This window comes from Gallus gallus, chromosome 1 (assembly GCF_016699485.2).
Source record: "Gallus gallus isolate bGalGal1 chromosome 1, bGalGal1.mat.broiler.GRCg7b, whole genome shotgun sequence".
Taxonomy (NCBI): domain Eukaryota; kingdom Metazoa; phylum Chordata; class Aves; order Galliformes; family Phasianidae; genus Gallus; species Gallus gallus.
Genome location: NC_052532.1, coordinates 49,590,471 through 49,610,180, shown reverse-complemented (window position 1 = coordinate 49,610,180; position 19,710 = coordinate 49,590,471). Strand labels below are relative to the sequence as shown.

Below are 19,710 nucleotides of genomic sequence, written 5' to 3'. Positions count from 1 at the left end.
TTCAGATGAGTGACGGTCCGCGGGCGGCGGCGCGTGGAGGTGTTTGAGGGAGCTCTGAGCGGCGGTTCTCTCGGCAGCGGCCATGGCCGACTGGGTGTCCTATTATCGTGGCGACGGGCCGGACGAGGAGGAGGACGGCGAGCAGCAGGAGGAGGAGGGGCCGGAGGCTGTGGGTAAGATGCCTTTCCCTCGGCCGAGGGCAGCTCGGGGCTGCCGTCCCTCAGCGGGCTCCGCGGCCGTTGATGCAGCCGCCTTTCCCCCTCTCCGTAGCGGACTACAGGTTCTCGGGGCGGGACAGCTTGATTTTCTTGGTCGACGCCTCCAAGGCCATGTTCGAGCCCTACGAGGATGAGGAGGCGGCCACTCCCTTTGACATGACCATGCAGGTGAGGAACGCAGGGCAGTTATGGTCCTCGGAGGGCCGCCTGCCCTCATCACGCAGGCTGCTGCAGTCTGCCCGTAGGAACTGCTGGTTGCCAAAGGCAGCGTTTTGTACTGTTACTGCAGATCATTTTCTTCACGTTTTGACCTCTTTGTGTTCTTTTCAGTGCATCCGGAATGTGTACACCAGCAAAATTATTAGTAGTGATAAGGATCTGTTAAGCGTTGTGTTCTACGGCACGGAGAACAACAAGAACTCCGCAGACTTCAAGCATGTCTATGTCCTTCAGGAGCTGGACAATCCAGGTAGAGGAGTGAAGGGGTATGAAGATTTGCATGAGGAAATCTGTGTAGTGTTGCTGGTAACTGGCCTCTCTGAAAACAGCTGTCAAGTAAAGGGAAAAGTTCTTGTTTCTGAGATGTGTTCTGGGAGGATGGGAAGCTGCACTGAGAAAAGGGACCTGGGGGTGTTAGCTGACAGCCAGCTGAACGTGAGCCAGCAGTGTGCCCAGGTGGCCAAGAAGGCCAATGGCATCCAGGCTTGTATCAGCAATAGGGCATCCAGCAGGAGCGGGGAGGTGACCGTCCCTCTGTACTCAGCTCTGGTGAGGCCGCACCTCGAGTGCTGTGTTCAGTTCTGGGCCCCTCACTGCAAGAAAGACATGGAGGCCCTGGAGTGTGTCCAGAGAAGGGCAGCGGAGCTGTGAGGGGTCTGGGGCACAGCTCTGATGGGGAGCGGCTGAGGGAACTGAGGTTGTTTAGTCTGGAGAAGAATAGCCTTATGGCTCTCCATAAGAACCTACAAGGAGCTTCTAGAGAGGTGAGGCTGGCCTCTTTTCCCAGGTAACAGTGATAGGGTGAGAGGGAATGGTTGTTCAAGTTGCCTATGAGGAAAAAACTGCTCAGAAGGAGTGGTGCTGCAGTGGCACGGGCTGCCCAGGAAGGTGGTGGAGTCACCGTCCCTGAAGGTGCTCCAGAACCGTGTGGATGTGGCACTGAGGACGTGGTCAGCGGGCATGGTGGGGATGGGCTGACGGTTGGACTAGATGATGTTAGAGGTCTTTTAAAACCCTAATGATTCTGTGATTGATAAAGGTAGAGGAATAGTAAAAACGTAGTGGGAGCTTAGCCTTTTCTGTTATAGATGGTTCTGGTCCCCTTCCTATGTCTTTTTTTTTCTTTCTAATTTACTGTGGTCATCCTCTCACTGTCTCTTAAAGAGAATCTCAGCAGAACTCTTGAAGACCCGTTTTGTGCTGGTCACATTTCAGAATAAGGCTCAGACTTGATAAGGCGCCACAAGTTACAACTGATGGAGAATATCACAGAATCACAGACTGGCTGAGGTTAGGAGGGACATCTGGAGGCCATCTTATCCAACCCTCACCTCAAGCAGGGTCAGTTAGAACAGGTTGTACGATTTGTTAACTGGGTGTTCTTTCTCTTATTTTCATAACAAATTCTTGAAATTTGCTCTTCCATTTTGTTAGGATTACACAGAATGCACTTGTTAACAGGAGTGCCAGTTGATAAATTGGAGGAGATACTGGGAGGAGTGCAACAAAGACATGCTAGGGGCTACAGATTCTATGACAGCTGAGAGTCTTGTAAGGAAACTCTGTCAACTGGCTTTTAATAGCTGTCTGTATCTCTGGGGAGGTTTCATTTCATTTTCTTAACTAGGAGTTGCAAGTTAGTGTTCTTGCTCTCATGCTTTAGTAAGCCTGGGTTTTCCTGCAAGAACTGTGCCTTGTCCTAGTTTCAGAATTAATTACAAATGGGACCTGACAAGGCTGCCCTAGGGTCTTCTTCCTTCTTTGGCAGTGCCTTAGGCTTCTCACTCATCCTTTTTCCTTCTCCTTCCCTGTTTGCCCTTTTTCTCTGCATTAGAGATAGTAGCTTTTTCCTGCTGATAAAGATAGCTAATTTGAAAAGTAGATGCTGTGAAAAAGGAAGTGTATTTACTGTCACTGGAGAGCTGTGTGCTCTGGAGAAGGGAGGCATATGATAGTTATTATGTAGTTGTTACGAAAATAAATGCTATTAAAGGAAAGTTGAGCATGAAAATAAAGCAGCAAATGTGCAAAAAAGACATTTCCTGGTACTATTTCAAGAGTGCTATTGAATTTGAGTGAAGGATGGAAGAAGAAGCTCTGCAGAGTGCTGCAACTGAAAAATGAAAGCTTATCCTCTTTTGTAGAGTTGTAGAAGACAGGGGGATTACTTTTAGATGGGTGGGGGAAGGAGTCATACTTGGGCTGGAGTGATCCATAGGGGTTTCAAAAGGCTATTGGCACCTGCCCTGAATGTTGCTGAAATCCTTGTGGTTATCTATGGGCTGAATCCAATGTCTGGAGTGATACTGTCAGGCATGCGGCGCAAGGAAGCAGGAGGAATTCTCCACCTTCCCAGTGTGCCATGCAGATGCAGGATGTATTTCAGCCTTGTTGCTTTTTGCTGGTAGGACAGTGGTCTGCTGTTCCTCTGCAGTGGGTGCAATTGCTGCATTTTCTGATGACAACTTATTCTTTCAGTGCAGAGGGTGCGTGATACTTTGATCCCTGCCTGTTTCCTGCAACAGAACGTGCCCCACATTTATGCTAGGGCACTTTGCATTCCCTTGGCCCTCGCAGGTGCTTTCAACTGATAACCAGCTTACAATGTTGAAAATGTTAGGGTATCTCAAACAGTTTTCTCAGTCAGGTGGACTCGATAAGGAGTCAGGATTTAGCAGCTCTCACTACAGAGCTGCTAAAGGGTGTTAATCAGATATCAGCTGCAGGAAACTCAGCGCTTCTTTAGAAGAGTTTGCAGTACTTTTTTCCGAATTTGTGATGTTTGCAAATGCTATTATTTCCCATAGGTGCAAAGCGTATTCTGGAGCTGGACCAGTACAGGGGAGATGAAGGACGAGTACTGTTCCGTGAGACCTTTGGCCACAATGCTGACTATTCACTGGGTGAAGCACTCTGGGCCTGCTCTAATCTCTTCAGCGATGTCCGAGTTAGACTAAGCCACAAAAGGATCATGCTTTTCACCAACGAGGATAACCCTCATGCCAATGATAGTGCTAAGGCCAAGCTGGCCAGGACCAGAGCTGGTGATCTGAGAGACACAGGTCAGTATTCTCTCCTTTAATTTAAGCCTCTAATGTCAGGCAGCATAAAAGTGATGTGTCCTTGCAGCAGATATTAACTGCATTGCAAGATTGTGCTGGAAAAAGAATGTAAAATCATCAGAACTAAGAAACTTTCTGATGCTTTCTATGAGGGCTGACTTCAAAAATAATGCCTCCTATTATGTTGGCCCACGATGTTGGAGGTGGATGTTGGTGCTATGGTGTTAGAGGTTGAACTTCACACAAATATTCTGTGGCACCTTGTTGCCGTGTGACAGATGGCAGCAGAGGGGCAGTCTGACAAAATGGTGTCTGACATGGAAGTGCATGTGAAGAAAAGGTATGTCATTGAATTCCTCCATGCAGGAAAAAAAAGGCACCCACTGACATTCATCAACACTTGCAGAATGTTTATGGGGACCAAACAGTGGATGTGAGCACAGTGAGGCAGTGGGTGGTGCGTTGTAGCAGTTGTGACAGCGACATGAAGGACAAGGCATGCTCCAGACAGCCATGGGCAGCTGTCACACCACAAAATGAAGAGTGTCTCAATCATCTCACCCTTGTGAATCGTCTGATTACATCCAGGGAACTGCGTACGGATCTGAATATCAGCTTCAGTGCATTGGAAACAATGGTGGCAATGCTGGCAAAGTTTGTGCCAGCTGGGTCCCATGAATGCTCACACAGGAACAGAAGGAGCACCATATGCAAGTTTATCAGGACCTATTGAACCAATAGAGGCTGAAGGTAGCAGTTTCCTGTATTGCATCATTACCGGTGACGAGACGTGGTGTCACCATTACAAGCTGGAATCAAAAAGGCAGTCCATGGAGTGGCAACATGTGAATTCACCAGGGAAGAAAAAGTTTGAGACACAGTCTTCAGCAGGTGAAGTGATGTGCAGCCTTTTAGGATAGGAAACTGGTGGTCCTTATGTATTTACTGGAACTTGGACAGTCAGCTCTGACTGCTGCATCATGGTGCTGACTAAGCTGAAAACTCAAACTTCCAGAGTCAGACCAGAAAAGAAAGCAACCTTTCTCTTGCAACATGGTGCTGCCAGGCCCTACACCAGTTTGAGGACTGTGAAGCACATTTCAGTCTTGGTTTGAGCACGAGTCAGTCTTGGCTGGACTGCACTACTACGCCCACTGATTAGTCCAGATTTGGCACCTTCTGACTTCTGTCTGTTCAGGTTGATGAAAGGTGGACTGTGTGGTCAACATTTTACTAGCAACAACCATCATAGCAACTGTGAAACAGTGGATCATCTCTGCTGGTGCAGATTTTTACATGTGTGGCATGCAGGGTCTTGTTCATTGCTGGCAAAAACACATAGCTTATGGTGGTGACCATTGAAAAATAGTGTTTTGTAGCTGAGAATTTGCTCTATCAAATAGTGTAATTGTACTCTTTACATCTGTTATTGTTTCCATGGAAATAAATAGGAGGCATTGCTTTTGGAGCGACCTTTGGAAACCAGTCATCCAACCTGGTATCCAACTATGAACACTTATTTTCTAGGGCTGCTCTAGTTTCATACCATAAATCAGAATTGGAGAAGTCCATGGAAAACAAACTGTACTTTATTTCGTTGTTCCACCATTTTCCAGGAAGGGAATAATAACACAAGGAAGGGGAAACACAGCACCAAGTCAATGCAAAAGGAAGATCACTTTAATGATTGCACTTTGAATTAGCTGAAGAGCAGCAACCTGAGCTCAGAGACTGGAGAGCAAACGCTTCATTAGTTCAACTTTGCAGCTGAGATAACCATTGTTTTTGGAGTTCAGCATATGTGCTAGGTGTAGAAGCTGCGAGGCATCCTTGATTCATTAGACCTTAAAATTGGGAAAAGGGAATTGCTGAAGTCATTTCTTCTCTCTCTGCCTGAAGTAGGAGTATGCTTTATAGGAGCTTGTCGGAGCTGTTTCATGCACAAAGTTGCCCGGATTCTTAATTTGGGAGGGAACGTTTTCCATGCTACATTGCTTCGACTGAAGCTGAAGGAAGTCTTTTGCTTCTTTCCCTTGAAACTTTTCCATCTGGTGCAGATGTAGCAATTTGGAACTTACTTTTGGTCAGGCAGAGAAATCTTAGGAACATGCCAATGTAAGAAAAAAGCAGCTTGTGTGATCCTCCTCCTGCCTTTTGCTTTGTTTCTAGGTATAATCCTGGACTTGATGCACTTGAAGAAGCCGGGAGGGTTCGATATCTCTTTGTTCTACAGGGACATCATCAACGTAGCAGAGGATGAGGACCTTGGGATCCAGCCTGATGAGTCAGGGAAACTAGAGCATCTCATGAAGAAAGTACGAGCAAAGGAGACAAGGAAACGGGCTTTAAGCAGGTGTGGGCCTATTTATTGTATGTCATTCAGTGGAGGCAACTGGATGTTATTTTTAGACTGCATCTCACCTTCTTCTGGAATGATTGGCATCAGTGCTTAAATTTTTCAGTATTAATTCCTCAGTTTGAGTTGATGTTTCTTCCTTAGCTCCCAAGGATATTTGGTCTTGGTAGATGACAAATTGAGAGTGAAGATAGACCTCTTTTTTTGCACTGTGTGACATCTCCTGTATTAACCTTGGTCAGAAATTATCACTATGAAAAATGACACCGTTGCCAAAGTAAAATACCTGCAAAAAAGTCTGTAATGCACGGTGTATAATGTTCAGTTCATAGTGCAACCTGATTGAAATGAGCCTTTGCTTACTAGTGTTAACTTAGATAAGTTGATCTCAGTGTGACTGGTAGGTATTTTGGCCTATTATTTAATAGATACATGTGGCCAGTATGTCCATGCACTTGGTATGGACTCACACAGCCTTGATATTTCTGATCTCTTACTGAAAGATTAGAAATGCTGACAGGGAGATTAAAGGGATCTTGACAAAGCGGATAGAAAGTATTTTTGGAACCACCTACTTCATACCAGTTGTTTTTCACCACTTGAATTCTTAACAGATTGATGTGGGTGCACAGCAAATGAATGACCTTTGCAGCCTGATGTTTTTTAGTATATATGGAAAAAAAAATCCAACTTGAGCTGTTGTCACTGGTGTTGTCCTGTTTGCAACTTTATTTTACTCTTCTGACAATGTTCCTCAAGTTTTCCAATACCTGAGGAGGAAGAATCCTGTATGAGTGATATCATTGAGATGAGAGCAAATAACATTCACTGTAATTCACCGTTCTGCACTCAGAACTTGAAGACTGCCTCCAATTTTAAACGTTTTCCTCTGTATTTTTCTCAAAGTTTGGATTTTTTATCATGGTTTGTTTGTCTCGATGGTGTTCTTTTGGGGAATGTTACTCTCTGCTGTAGCAGTTGTGTGAATTCAGAGGTCATGTTGTGTTAAGCAGAAGTAAGATGCCCAACCATAACCTTGTCCTATGCTCTACTGGGGTGCAGCTGCCCTTCCAAGTGAAAGATGTGGAAGAAATATGTTATGGGAAGATGACTTTTTTTTTACAGAAGTAATCCTTTGGAAGTCTCAAGTCTGCTTTCTGCTTCTTTTTTACACAGGTTAAATCTGTATTTGAACAAAGATCTGTCTTTCTCTGTTGGCGTTTACAACCTGATTCAAAAAGCTTACAAGCCATATCCAGTGAAACTTTATCGGGAAACTAATGAACCTGTTAAAACAAAAACGAGGGTGTTTAATGGAAAAACAGGCAGTTTGCTTCTGCCTAGCGATACAAAAAGGGCTCAGGTAATGTACTGCTTGTGTGCCTTCTCACGCTGTGATTTCGGGGTGGTGGCGGTGGGGAGATGCTCAGCCTTTTACTGCTTTTGTTGGTATTTCACTTTCAGGATGAGATAGTATTTACATCTGTATGCCCTTTGGGTTAGCGCAGTCATTTTGTAAGCTGTGCAGAGAGAGTGGGTTGTTTCTATGGTGTGATGCTCAAAGGAAAGCAGAGGTGCTGGTGGTAGTGTGTTTAGGAGCACAGGTCGTTTCTTTCTGAAAGGCAGAACTGGGTTGTCAGAGCCTAACCTTGTATGGCCTTGGACTGCACTGCTGGCACTATCTCTTGAGTCATGAGGAACAAATTTTGACCACTTTATTAAACATGCAAATATAAATCACAGAGGGGCTCCTCTTTTCCAAGGGAGAAAAAAACAACAACAAAACAAACACAGCAGTTTTATTCTTTATGTTATTTTATTCTTTGCTTTGTCTTCCTGCTTGATAGTTTGTCTGATGTAGGTTGAAAGCTTTTGCCTCTCTGCTCAGGCACAGCCTTACTTCAGAATAGAATAGGCGGTTGCTGGGTGTATTGGCACAGATGCACTTTGTATCCTTTCGTGCCAAGGGCTCATGAAGTTGTACTCTAAGATTAACTGTTATTTTTATTTATACTGAACAGTATTTTTTTGAGAGAAAATACAGAAGATGGGCAGGGAGCTGAGCAGTAAGACCTTGCATGTCTAACTTCTGTAGGTTGACTATAATATGTTTTCATTTTTATGATACATGAATGATGCTTTAAAAGCATTGCTTTTTGGTCCCTGATTTTGCCAGGAGTGAGTAGCTGATGGGCATCTGCTAAAACAAGTTTAGAGCCATGGGTTGGACAGGATCTCTGGAAGTATCTGCTCCAACACAGTGCAGACAAGACTCAGAAAACTGCATCAGGTTATTCAGGGCTTGTTTGGGACGGCTCTGAGTAACTGCAAGGATGAGATGTGACAGTCTCTCTCTGTGCCAGGGCTTAACCACTGGCTTAGGAAATTGCATTTTTCTAATGTGCTGTCCAAATTTCCCTTGGGACAGTGGTTGCAGACTATGACCAACAATTTTAAGTGTGCCCCAATTAGGAGAATTCAGCCTGTCTTGTCTATAACCCCCTTTCCAGTAGCGGAAGACAGCGATTGCCTCCTCTTCTTTACCTGTCTCATCCAGCTTTTCTTCTGCTAGCATCAGTACTATCTGTTCTTCTCTGGCTCCTTCTAATTTAGACATATGGAAACCGCCAGATTGCGATGGAGAAGGAGGAGACAGAAGAAGTGAAACGGTTTGATTCTCCGGGCTTGTTTCTCATTGGCTTCAAACCACTTTCAATGCTAAAACAGCACCACCATATCAGGCCCTCCCAGTTCATGTATCCTGAAGAGTCCCTAGTAACTGGTAAGCAAAGGTGGCAAGAGGAGATTCGCAGCTTGCATTAGGGTAACCAGCTGATTCATACAGTATTGGGGTGGTGACTGTCGAGTGTAAAATCTTTGTCTAACTTAAGAGCTTGCTAATATTGAAATGTATAGAAATAAGTATTACTGCCCCTCTCAGTTGCAGTTAATTTTTGTTTTCTTCAGCAGAGGAGAGCTGATTGGGCAGGGAAGAATATTGCAGTCCGAATTACTAATTTGTTGCTTTTGGAAAAGGTCCTATGGTGTGCTGCTATTCCTGTGCCCCACCATACCAGAGACATGCTTTGGAGATACCTATTTCCAGTTTTCAACCTTACTTCATTTCTCAAGTGCTAGTGATTTCAGTTCTTTGCCCAGAACTCACACAGTTCTGGTCAGGAGAGATAATGGCATTGTAGAGATTTCCACCTTCCAACAGTTGGTTTTTTTTACCTCTGAAATAGTGCAAGTATTGCAAAGAAGTCAGCATCGAATCTGTAATGTCTGGGGTTACATTCTGGAACAAAGGAGCAAATCGGCCAATCTGACCGGTGCAGTCTTTACTTTGCAGGCAGTACAACTCTGTTTAATGCCTTATTGATGAAGTGCTTGGAGAAAGAGGTGATGGCACTGTGCAGATACATCGCCCGCCGGAACACTCCCCCTCGCATTGTGGCCCTGATTCCTCAGGAGGAAGAGGTGGATGAACAGAAAGTGCAGATAGCTCCTCCAGGTACGGGAAGAGATGTTGCCTTTCCCTGCTCTGTTGGGTGCAGTCGGCATTACATTTGCTGTGTTCAAATGCTGTCACCTTGTGTAGGGACAGGGAGGTATTACTGATTGCTGCTGCATAGGGCAAAATAGCAAGCTGGTCTGGGGAGTCAGCAGACCTATCTGACAATCTTGCTTTTTCTCCTAAATTCTGACTTTGAGGCCATGGTTCTGCATAACTGTTCTCTTGCTCTCTCTGTCCTATGTAGGTTTCCACATCATTTTCCTACCATATGCAGACGATAAACGGAACGTTGATTTTACAGAAAAGGTACCAGCCAATCGAGAACAGGTGGACAAAATGAAGGAGATCATTCAAAAACTCCGCTTCAAATACAGGTACATGGAGGTAAACAGTGTGTGGGGTGCACATGGGGAAGAATGCTCAACACTTGCTTTCTCTACTGCACACATTTTTCAGGTGTGTTGTCCACAAGATGAGATTTTGATGCACGTATTGACTAAATAGCTTTAATTGGGATGTTGCTTCATAGCTACTAATTTAACAGGCTTTGGCATTCTTCAGCAGGTCTACAGTAAATGTTCTAGGAAGCCATAGTTACGAATACATTGATTGTAAAACAATCAACTGCTTAATGGTCCATACTCAGCAAACAAGCTGAGTGCTGTGGATGCAGTAGACGTGAGACTTTGAGCTGGTCTTTAGGTTTGATCTGGATTTTGTCCCATGATATGGCCATGCATCATTGTGTGAGTGTTGTTGTTCTTTTACATATCAGGGATGTGTCAATTATACGTTTAGATAACTTAGCAAGCCTTGCTCCTCCATTTCATGATGCAGTGTCTTGCATATAGAAACTACACATACATTTTTACTCAGGGGCTTAAAGTATACCTCAGGTGTGAACAAGGAGAACACCTTGTCTCCCAAACACAAATGTGTCCCTTGCCTCACGGTGTCATCACTGCAGGCACACACATAAAATGCATTCAGTGAGGAAACTTTAAAGAGACAATGATTTGCATAAGCAAATTGCTTCCCTTTGTATTAGCCTTGTGCAAACTTCATTCTCAATCATCATTCTGAAATGACCAGGCATCACGTTCTTTATGTAGCACGTTCTAGAATTCTTCATAGTATTGCTCTTGTTCTCTGGGTTGTTATAATTTGTTGCAGATATCACATTTTACTGTGCCAATCTATTGCAGATCAGGCCTGGATCTTTCAAATGAGCTTGTGCTAGAGAGAATAGTTGGGCCTTTTTTGTCATAACCAGGATGAATTTCAGGAGGGGGACTTTAAAATAAGTGGGACATAAAAAAATTGTATATAGAAAGTAGCACAGTTGGTATTAGTGCAGAATGCCAGTCTGTCTATTTATCTCACGTAGCCTTCTAAGTCTTCTAAAGCTACCTAACATGTTTGGTACTTGACAGGGTGGTGACTCAGCAGGTGAACTGAAAAGAGGGCAAGGGATTCTTCTGGTGGGATGGATTGATTTGTGGGGAAGAGGGAAGTTTGACTTTGAAATAGACTGGTGGCAGATCTTATGTCTTAGCTGGCTTCCTGACAGCATGCATTGAAAATGTGGGGGATTCTTGACAGGACTGACAGCTTTGAGAACCCAGTTTTGCAGCAGCACTTCAGGAATCTGGAGGCTTTGGCGCTGGATATGCTGGAACCAGAACAAGCTGAGGATCTTACAAGTGAGAATTAGTGGTGGATGTTAGGGGAGGTGGGTTTGAGGGCTCCTGATTTTGTTCTAAGCCAGAGTTTTGGTGCTACAAAACTAAATGCCTTTTAAAGGAATATTTTAGCGGTGTCCTGTTCCAAGATGCAGAATTATGGATGTTTCCATTCTGAAATACAGAAACCTGAATTTCTTACACTGTCAGCAAAAAGGAGAAAGGAAAAATTTTTGCTTTACACTCCAAAATTGAAATTGAATTCTCCCCTTCCCCCTCCCCCCCCCCCCCCTTTTTTTTTTTTTGATTTTTGGTGACAAACATTTTCTCTGCAATTCCTGTCTTCAGGAGTCTAATAGTATTCCAGTCTGAAGTGGCAGAGCTCCTCACGGAATTATTCTGCTAGGAGGCAGTGTTGCCACCTGGTGGCTCTGACAATTTCTGAGAACACCTACCAAAGGCTACAAACCTACTCCTGAAGGGAACGTTTGGTTTGGTTTTATATTTTGTTCTACTCTAGGAATAGTGTTAGAGAAGCTGTTTGTTTCATATGCAGTGATTTCCAACCAATAATCTGGGACCCTCTGCTAGATACTGTACAAATACATGACAGAAACAAGTTCTGCCTCGAACTACTTGTAACCTTAGGTCATAAACCATTGCATTTTAAATGTCCAAGATTAGACCTAGGTAACAGTGCCACCAACTAGGAGATCTTCTCTATCACTTCTACCACCTAAGTTTTGTTCCATGGATATATTTACAGTTCAGGGATATGTACATATGTATAACACAGATCCTTGATAGTATCAAGAGCTGTGAATTTCTCATTTGTGATTATCATAACATAGCTCTTTGCATTTTGAGTGCTTGCAGGATGCTGGCATGGTAGCTTTTACAGAAGCAAAACTGTATCGGGCAATTTGCTTTTCTTGAGGGGACAAATGTTTGTCTTTTGCCAGTGCCAAAGACTGAAGAGATGAGCCGCAGGCTGGGCAACCTGGTGGAGGAGTTCAAGCAGCTGGTTTATCCTCCTGACTACAGCCCTGAAGGGAAGGCTGCAAAGCGAAAACAAGGCAAGTAATGGTAGTGCAGACGCACAACATGGTGTCTGTGTTCTTTTCAGTTGAGGCTTCTGCACTTTCAGTTTTCAGTGATTCACGGGGAGCAGAGAATATTGTGGTATCCAGCTGGAGAACTGCTAGAATGGGAAACTGCCTAATGAAAACCCAGAGTGGTATAAAAGGCATTCATGCCTTCGGTCTGTATGTTGGGTGAGGAAGCAGACTTTTATACATGGACAATTTTGCAAGTCCAAGATGAGCATTTTGGGGAATAGGTCACAAAGTAATGCTCAGGTCCAACTGTGGTTTGGGAACGTGCAAAAGTGTGCGTAAAGCAGGAGCGTCAGCTGAATTCCCTGTGTGAACACAGAGTTTTGTACTTGAGTTTGAGATCACTGCTATCAGTGAAATACCGTATAGTTTACATACTGACACCTACTTTAGGAGAAACACTGAGTGAATGAGTATGTAGATGGCCTTTAAAATATCACTCTAATGGCTGCTAACTTGGTGATATAAAATTCATCTTTCCAGCTGGTGATGCTCAAGCAGAAAAGAGGCCCAAGATAGAAATCTCAGAAGATTCACTGAGGAGTTATGTGCAGAATGGCACTCTGGGCAAGCTCACTGTCTCTGCTCTGAAGGATACGTGCAGGCATTATGGGCTGAGGAGCGGGGGGAAGAAGCAGGAGCTCATCGATGCACTGACTGAATACTTCAGTGGGCGCTAAGCAGGAACGGAAGGCCACGGTTGACTTCACTCACTTAAAGTTGAGGCTGTTGTACTTGAATTCTGAATTTGCTTAATCTTGCTATGGAGAAGAAGGCCAATGGTTGTTGAATCTAGCACTGGAGAAGCTTTTGACTTGTAGTTTCTAAGCATTTCTGCAAACTCGGGTACTGTTCACAGTAGCAGAATTAAATGTCCTGCTAACTCAGGTTGCTCCCAGAACACGGTTGTGCCTTCTTGGTTTCTTAATAAAGTTGTTTTGGACTTTTTACTTTGCAACACCAGCTGTACCATCTTTTCATCACGAAGACACCCAAACTCACTTAAACGTAAATAAGAAAGCGAATGATTTGTGTGGCACCACATAAACACATGCAGCAGATCAAGTCTGTCTGCCAACAGAGGATGTAAACACAGTGCTGTACTTTGCTGCTCTCCAAAGCTGCCGGCGTCAGTGCTTGTAATCAAATTGTGAACTTCTCCCCCATTGGTGTTATAAAGATTACTAGCAGATAACAAAGGAGGGAATCATTACGGTGATCAGGAGCCCATCCTTTGGGCAAAACACCAACACATCATAGAGCTGCTCAGCCAGGTCTTCCTTTTTTAAATGATGAAGAAGCAAAAAGTCACGTTCCAGGGAAAACTGCAAGCACTTATCCAAGGTAAATTACTGAGATGGCATAGTGCTTTTCCACCTCTGCAGTGAGTGTGAGTCAGAGTATTGTACAAACTCCTGTGCCAAAACCTGTGCTCAGAAGTAGCAGGTTGTGGAGAGTGGCCCTTGTTTGGTACTTGCAGTATTTTTTTAATCATACTGACAAAGCTGCATCTGGGGTTGTGTAAGTTTGCCCGGTGTTTGCGTTCAGCAGATTGGGATGCTCTTTGGCACGCTCCATTAGGCAACTTACTGAAGAGTTAAGTTGTATATTAAGGTCATGGCTGTGCCGTGAGTGCAGAATATGTATAGGTAGCCAGCTGAAAACAGCCTGGGAGCTGCGACCACTCTAGCTATACCACCACACTGCCCACTTCCACCTGCACAGTGCCTCAGAAGAGCAGCAAACATACTGAGCCCTGCAGATTGAACCTCGTGTCTTACTTTCAATCTGCTTGCATTATGACAGGTATTAGTAAAGACTTGTCTAAACAGTAAATTCTTTTTGCCTTTAGATGAAGAAGTTACTGTAAATGCTTGTCTTAGCAAGGCCTGAATTGAGTGCAATATAATAATGAGACTACCTTGATTTTGTGAATTTTCCTATCCTGGATACCCTTGTTAACTTCTGTCTTGGCTTGCTAACCCCCAGGCACAGTATGTTCCAGGCTTTAGATAATTATGTCATGTTTCTTCTAGGTTATTACATCTCCCTTTCATCTTTTTAAGGCAGGCTATTGCATTAAGCATAAGTTTACCAGGGATGGCAACGGAAGGCTTCAGAGCAGAAAATTAGCTTTATTTGCTTGAGAACCCTTTATTTCTGTTTCATATGTGCTTTGTGTTACATTATCTGTCTTGGCACGGTACAGATAGGGAAAGCTGTGGTTTTAAACAACTAGCTCAGCCATCAGAATTGATAGATGGAACAGCAGGCTTTCCAAAATTCATACAAACAACAGGGCTCAGAGATCTTTGTATACACGACAGTAATCTTCTTGCCAAGATGAATTTATCAGCCCTTTACAAAAAGATACCATTTATCTTAAGTCTTGTGTGAGCTGCTTTCATCTGCTTGGCATATACTTAAGAAAGGTATGCAGTTGGTACCACTGTTGAGAATGTTACACAACTTATTTTCCCTTCTGCTGTTGTACCTATTGGTCTTTCCACTCTAGTTTTCCTTCCTGCTTCGGAAAGGTGAGAAGCACAGCTGAGCTGGGCAGCCACACAAGGAGACAAAATGCTGGGGATAAGCTTCCAGCTGCTAAGTCCAGGCATCCTGCAAAAGACTAATTTGGTATGATCCACTCCAACGCAGAGGTTTACATTTCTGCTCAAAACAGAAATGGGATTTATAACACAACGTGCACTGAACTACAGCTAGCTCCATAAAAACACCCCAGATCCAGAACGCTGGTGGTACATTCATGCTTTTCCAGATCATGAAATTATGTGTCATCTTGTTGAGTCACAGGTTGTTTTATCTGAGAAGTCAATTTGTCCACTGTTGTCCTGGCTGTGACTTAAAAGGGTTGATCTTCTGCCACGTAACTACAGTGCAGTAGCTTCTCTAAAAGCATTAGATCCTTTTTATAGTTATTGGCCAGATGTGCAGTACTTATCAGACACAGCAAGCTGCTTTCTGCCCAAGAATAAGTTTAGTATTTAAATGTCTTAAAAAGCCCAAGCTTTACAGGTCATTGTTGCAATCCATGCAAAGAAAACTGAGCGAGTACTGATCTACTACACTATGATGGCCTTTAAGCAATCTCTGAGCAGTTCAGCTTCACAAGCAGGAACACTTCAGTTAGCAAGTGCTTTCCCGAGGGAATGACAATTCTGGACATTCCTGTATTTAGATTTGTCAGTAACTTTATTTTCTTTAAAAAAAAACAGCATTTAAAAATAAGTGAAATTAGAGATTTCCCCTTGTGCACTGCCATACGATTTCAGCTCCCCATACACCTCTTAGAGAAGTCTCTTGCCTGATCTGAAGGCAGGGTTGTGCTATGTGTACTGAACCTGGCTCCACCAGCTGCTACACAGTAGCCACAGTACTATACTTGGTCTGTGCTGCTTCACTTCAAAGCAACAACTCCAGCAGCCCAAATACACGCATTGTGCTGCGGAACCAACATACCTTATTTCCCCCATAGAGTAAACCATTCTGAAACAGAGAGATATACCTGTTAGAGGCTGAAGCAATAGGAAGCTAATGGGTAGGTTACAAAAGCCCTGAGCAGGCAGATGTGGAGATAGGAGGGGATTTTTTTTTTTTCTTTTAAACATCAAACAGTAAATACAGTTGTACAATCACTTTTCAAGAAGTAATACAACGAGAATGAGCGTTGGAGTGGAATAATAGAAAAAGGGAGGGGAGAAGAGGCAGAGACACTTTAAGAATTAAGCCACTATTAAACAAAAACGTGATTTTTGAAATGGAACACTGATACCAAAACTGTAATGTCATCAACTAAAGCTAGACGTTAATTCCCCCTGACTTCATCTCTACCCATTCCACACACACTCAAACTCATGGGCGCTCAGACCAACAGTCTCTCTATTGCTTGCTGTACAGACTGGATCTGAGGCTTTAGCTGCGATCCCTCCTTGATAGTGATGGAGCAGGCAATGACAGGCCGAGACACCCCACACGCCCGGCCCAGGGCCTGCTTGGAGCGCACGAACACATAAGGAACGTTCTTGTCCTCGCACAGAAGAGGGAGGTGCAGGATGATCTCCAAGGGCTCAGCATCGGCAGCCATCACGATGAACTCTGCTATTCCTCGGTTCAGTGTTTTGGTGGCTGTAAAAAGAAACTGAAAGTAAGTCTAGGTTCTGTGAAGTACATCTCATGAACAACACTAGGTGATGCTGAAGTAAGCATGAGCAAGAAGAGGCAGCAAGAGGGCAGGCCAAAGAAAACTGTCAGTGACAGGGCCATGTAATAGCACAGCTTCAAGTCCAGAATGAACAACTTGCAGTCAGCATCGCACCCATGAGACGAAGAAGGCTGACCCTTGGAGTGCCAACAGCAGGTCTCAGGGAGGGATTATTCATAGGATCACATCTAAGCTACTGCACCCAGCTCAACCTTCAGAGATTCACAGGTGAGCGAGGCCAGCACAGGGCTAGCAGCTGGGGCACTCTGTAGATGAGAAACCAAGGGAGCTGGATCTGTGCAGACTGCAGAAGAACCAGCCAAGGTGGGATGGAGGAGAGTGACTGCTGCCTTCTGCCACTCCAAGGAGACTGCAGCGAGGATGGACCCAGGTTGTCTCCATGAGTGCACAGTATAAAGGACAAGCTGTGGACTGTGACTGTTGCCTTGCGGAAATTCTGGGGACATGAGGGGAAAAAAATTCTGGCATGAGAGCAGTTTAAGCCATAGGAGAAGCTGTGGAGTTTTCATGCAGGAGGAAGGAGAGGGACAGTCATCCAGCCAGAGCTATATAATATTCACGGTCCACAGCTGGAGGAAAAAACACAATCTCCAGCCACAGCTTCTCACAGCATTCCCAGCATGCCTTGCTGGTCTTACCTTCGTTGGCTCCTTTGCGTAGCTGCTTGTAGTTGCAGGACTGCTGCACGAGGTCCAGCAGCGTCTTGGTGAGCTGTGCGTCAGCCAGCGGGTAAGCTTTGGGGTTCACCTCTGCCTCACTCTAGAAACAGGAGAAAGGAAAGGATGGGAGAGTGGTACACCAGGAGCAAAGGAGGTTGTTCCGAGGGACATCAGAGAGGCAGCAAGTCTACCACGTGTCACATCACAGAATCACTAAGGTTGAAAAAGAGCTCCAGGATCACCCAGTCCAACCTTCAGCTCACCCCCACCATGCCCATAACCACGTCCTCAGTGCCACATCCACACGGCTCTGGAACACCCCCAGGGACGGTGACCCCACCGCCTCCCTGTGCAGCCTGTGCCACTGCAGCACCGCTCCTACTGAGAAATGCTTCCTGCTACCCAACCTGGACGTCCCCTGGCACAACTTGAGGCCATCACCTCTCACCCTATAGCTATTACGCGGGAGAAGAGGCTGCCCCCACCTCACCACAACCTCCTTTCAGGCACCTACGTCTATGTATATCACGCATATCAGCCCACAACCCGCCCCCGGATGCCCTTCGGCGCAGCCCCACGCAGCGCGGCCCCCACATGCTCCCCGCCCGGCCGCCCGCCGCCTCCCTGTGCAGGGAAGCGGACCCCTCCCCTGGGCAGCCCGCAGCTCCCCCGGCCCCGCTCACCATGGCGGCGGCGCGGTGCAGCTCTCGGCGCGGCGCGAGGACGCACGAGGCCCAACGCTCCTGCGCGCAGCGGGCCTCACGCCGCCGGAACTGAGGGCACGGCGGAGGGAAGAGGCGGGCCGGGCCTCGCTGGGGGCCCTGCCCACCTCGCGCCCTAGCGGCCGTGGGGCGATGGCGGCCGGCTGCGAGAGGCTGCGCGACCGGCACGGCGCGCGGTGGACCCTGCCGCTTCGGCCGCCGCTGTGCCTCGCTTGCGCTGTGGAGACCTTGGGCGACGGCGGAGCCTCGGTGGGGCTCCCCCTTCCCTCTAGGCCTTGGTACCCCCGCAGCCCGCTCCTGCGTCGGGGCAGGGGTTCCGGGCACGGCGGGTGACGCTTTTACTCCCACGATAAGCGTTGGGGCAGGCCTGGGTGCTAACGGTTGTCTCCCACCCGCAGCTGGTGCGGAAGAAGCACGCGCTGTCCCGGCTGCGCGATGCCCTGGCCTGGCAGGCGCTGCCGGTCGTCCAGCTGCTGGCTCCTGACGAGAGGGGCTGCCTCTGTCTGATAGGAACACTCTTCGGTAAGAGCTCCCACACGGCCTAACACAGCACCAGGGAGTTGCCTTTTCGTAGGTTTGGGTTGGAAGGGATCTCAAAGCCCTCAGTCCCACCCCGTGCCGTGGGCAGGGCTGCCACCCAGCAGCTCAGGCTGCCCAGGGCCCCATCCAACCTGGCCTTGAACCTCCAGGGATGGGGCACCCACAGTTCTCTGGGCAGCTGTGCCAGTGCCTCACTGCCCTCTGAGTGAAAACTTTACCTGACATCTAATCTAAATGTCCCCTCTTTTAGTTGAAAACTGTTTTGCTTTGTCCTATAGCTATCTACCCATGTAAAAAATCAGTCCCCATTCTGCTTGTAAGCTTCCTTGAAGTACTGGAAGGCCACAATGATGTCTCCCCGGAACCTTCTCTTCTCCAGACTGAACAAGCCCAGCTCCCTCAACCTGTCTTTGTAGGAAAGGTGCTCCAGCCCTCTGAGCATCTTTGTGGCCTCCTCTGGACCCGCTTCAACAGCTCCACATCTTTCTTGTGCTGAGTCCCCAGGTCTGGGTGCAGTACTCCAGATGGGGCCTTACAAAGGCAGAGCAGAGGGGGACAATCCCCTCACTCATCCTGCTGGCCACCCTTCTTCTGATGCAGCCCAGGATGCTGTTGGCCTTCCAGGCTGCAGGAGCACACTGCTGGCTCATGTGCAGCTTTTCATCCATCAGGATCCCCAAGTCCTTCTCCGCAGACCTGCTCTCAGTGGGTTATTCTCCCAGTTGTACACATATCTGGGATTTCCCTGACCCCGGCTTCTCCACATTCAACTCCCCCCAAAAAACAGCAATAGACCACTGAAATACCCAATTCCATACTTCCGCCAATATTCTCCATTACGTGTTGCTATTCCCCATGGAAAAGGGCCTGCCATTCCAACTAGAATAGGGTAATTAATTTCCCTCTTCCCCAAGGAGCAGAACTGGCACGTTAATAAAGCTCCCACAGCTTTTCTAAGCATCTTGACAGATCTTTAAAGTCTTTATGGAGATCTGAGCACTCTGGCTTATGGCTCTTCCCAGAACGCCCTCTGTTCTGGTCTCATGCCTCAGTGCTTTCTCATCTTTTGGCACTATATGAAGATTCACACAGAAATGGAAGCGTGAACTTAAAAAGGGCATTACAGGATTTGCTATCAAATGGTACAGTATTTCTTTCCCCCACTGTCACTTGATATTTGCTGAAATCCTTCTAGCCATAGGACTACAACACCTGTTTCTTCCTGGTGGGTCAGCCTCCCAGCAGAACTCAGCGTTCAGAGAGATGTCAGAAAGTGCCTTTCCAATGGTGGTCCCTCAGATCTTGAACATCCCACACTGTTTCTGTTTGCATAGCAGTGCTGTGGGCAAGGTCTTTGAAATATCTAAAATCCTCTCA

At 46.1% G+C, this 19,710-nt stretch overlaps 3 protein-coding genes across 18 annotated transcripts in view; 2 read left to right on the top strand and 1 right to left on the bottom strand.

Moving 5' to 3' along the window:
- Nucleotides 1–21: 21 nt before the first annotated feature.
- Nucleotides 22–13,132, top strand: XRCC6 (X-ray repair cross complementing 6). Its single transcript, NM_204927.3, has 12 exons — nucleotides 22–173; nucleotides 271–386; nucleotides 549–687; nucleotides 3,245–3,499; nucleotides 5,669–5,852; nucleotides 7,032–7,218; nucleotides 8,469–8,637; nucleotides 9,208–9,369; nucleotides 9,617–9,746; nucleotides 10,975–11,075; nucleotides 12,017–12,130; nucleotides 12,653–13,132. Exons 1-12 carry the CDS (start codon nucleotides 83–85, stop codon nucleotides 12,847–12,849), a joined length of 1,845 nt encoding a protein of 614 aa, NP_990258.3. The 5' UTR covers nucleotides 22–82; the 3' UTR covers nucleotides 12,850–13,132.
- Nucleotides 13,133–16,052: 2,920 nt separating this feature from the next.
- Nucleotides 16,053–17,343, bottom strand: SNU13 (SNU13 homolog, small nuclear ribonucleoprotein (U4/U6.U5)). Its single transcript, XM_015286219.1, has 3 exons — nucleotides 17,335–17,343; nucleotides 17,051–17,171; nucleotides 16,053–16,315 (listed from the first exon to the last, which is right to left on the bottom strand). Exons 1-3 carry the CDS (start codon nucleotides 17,341–17,343, stop codon nucleotides 16,053–16,055), a joined length of 393 nt encoding a protein of 130 aa, XP_015141705.1.
- A 551-nt stretch (nucleotides 17,344–17,894) lies between these two features.
- The window catches only part of MEI1 (meiotic double-stranded break formation protein 1), a 36,583-nt gene continuing 34,767 nt past the window's right edge, over nucleotides 17,895–19,710 (top strand). For 11 of the 16 annotated variants that reach the window (XM_040668832.2, XM_040668800.2, XM_046907480.1 and 8 more), the window contains exons 1-2: nucleotides 17,895–18,042; nucleotides 18,192–18,315. In XM_040668832.2, the coding sequence (XP_040524766.1) occupies nucleotides 17,926–18,042; nucleotides 18,192–18,315 (241 nt within the window). In that variant the 5' untranslated portion in view covers nucleotides 17,895–17,925. Of the gene's footprint in view, nucleotides 18,316–19,710 lie in introns of all 16 variants that reach the window. The other 5 variants (XM_040668856.2, XM_040668848.2, XM_040668812.2 and 2 more) reach the window with 1 other exon arrangement.

Excerpts from the sequence above, each read along its gene's own strand:
- XRCC6 (NM_204927.3), top strand. The coding sequence starts at position 83 with ATGGCCGACTGGGTGTCCTATTATCGTGGCGACGGGCCGGACGAGGAG. Across the intron at positions 387-548 it reads CCTTTGACATGACCATGCAG|TGCATCCGGAATGTGTACAC; the intron begins GTGAGGAACGCA and ends TGTTCTTTTCAG. Across the intron at positions 12,131-12,652 it reads GGCTGCAAAGCGAAAACAAG|CTGGTGATGCTCAAGCAGAA; the intron begins GCAAGTAATGGT and ends TCATCTTTCCAG.
- SNU13 (XM_015286219.1), bottom strand. Across the intron at positions 16,316-17,050 it reads ACGCAAAGGAGCCAACGAAG|CCACCAAAACACTGAACCGA; the intron begins GTAAGACCAGCA and ends TTCTTTTTACAG.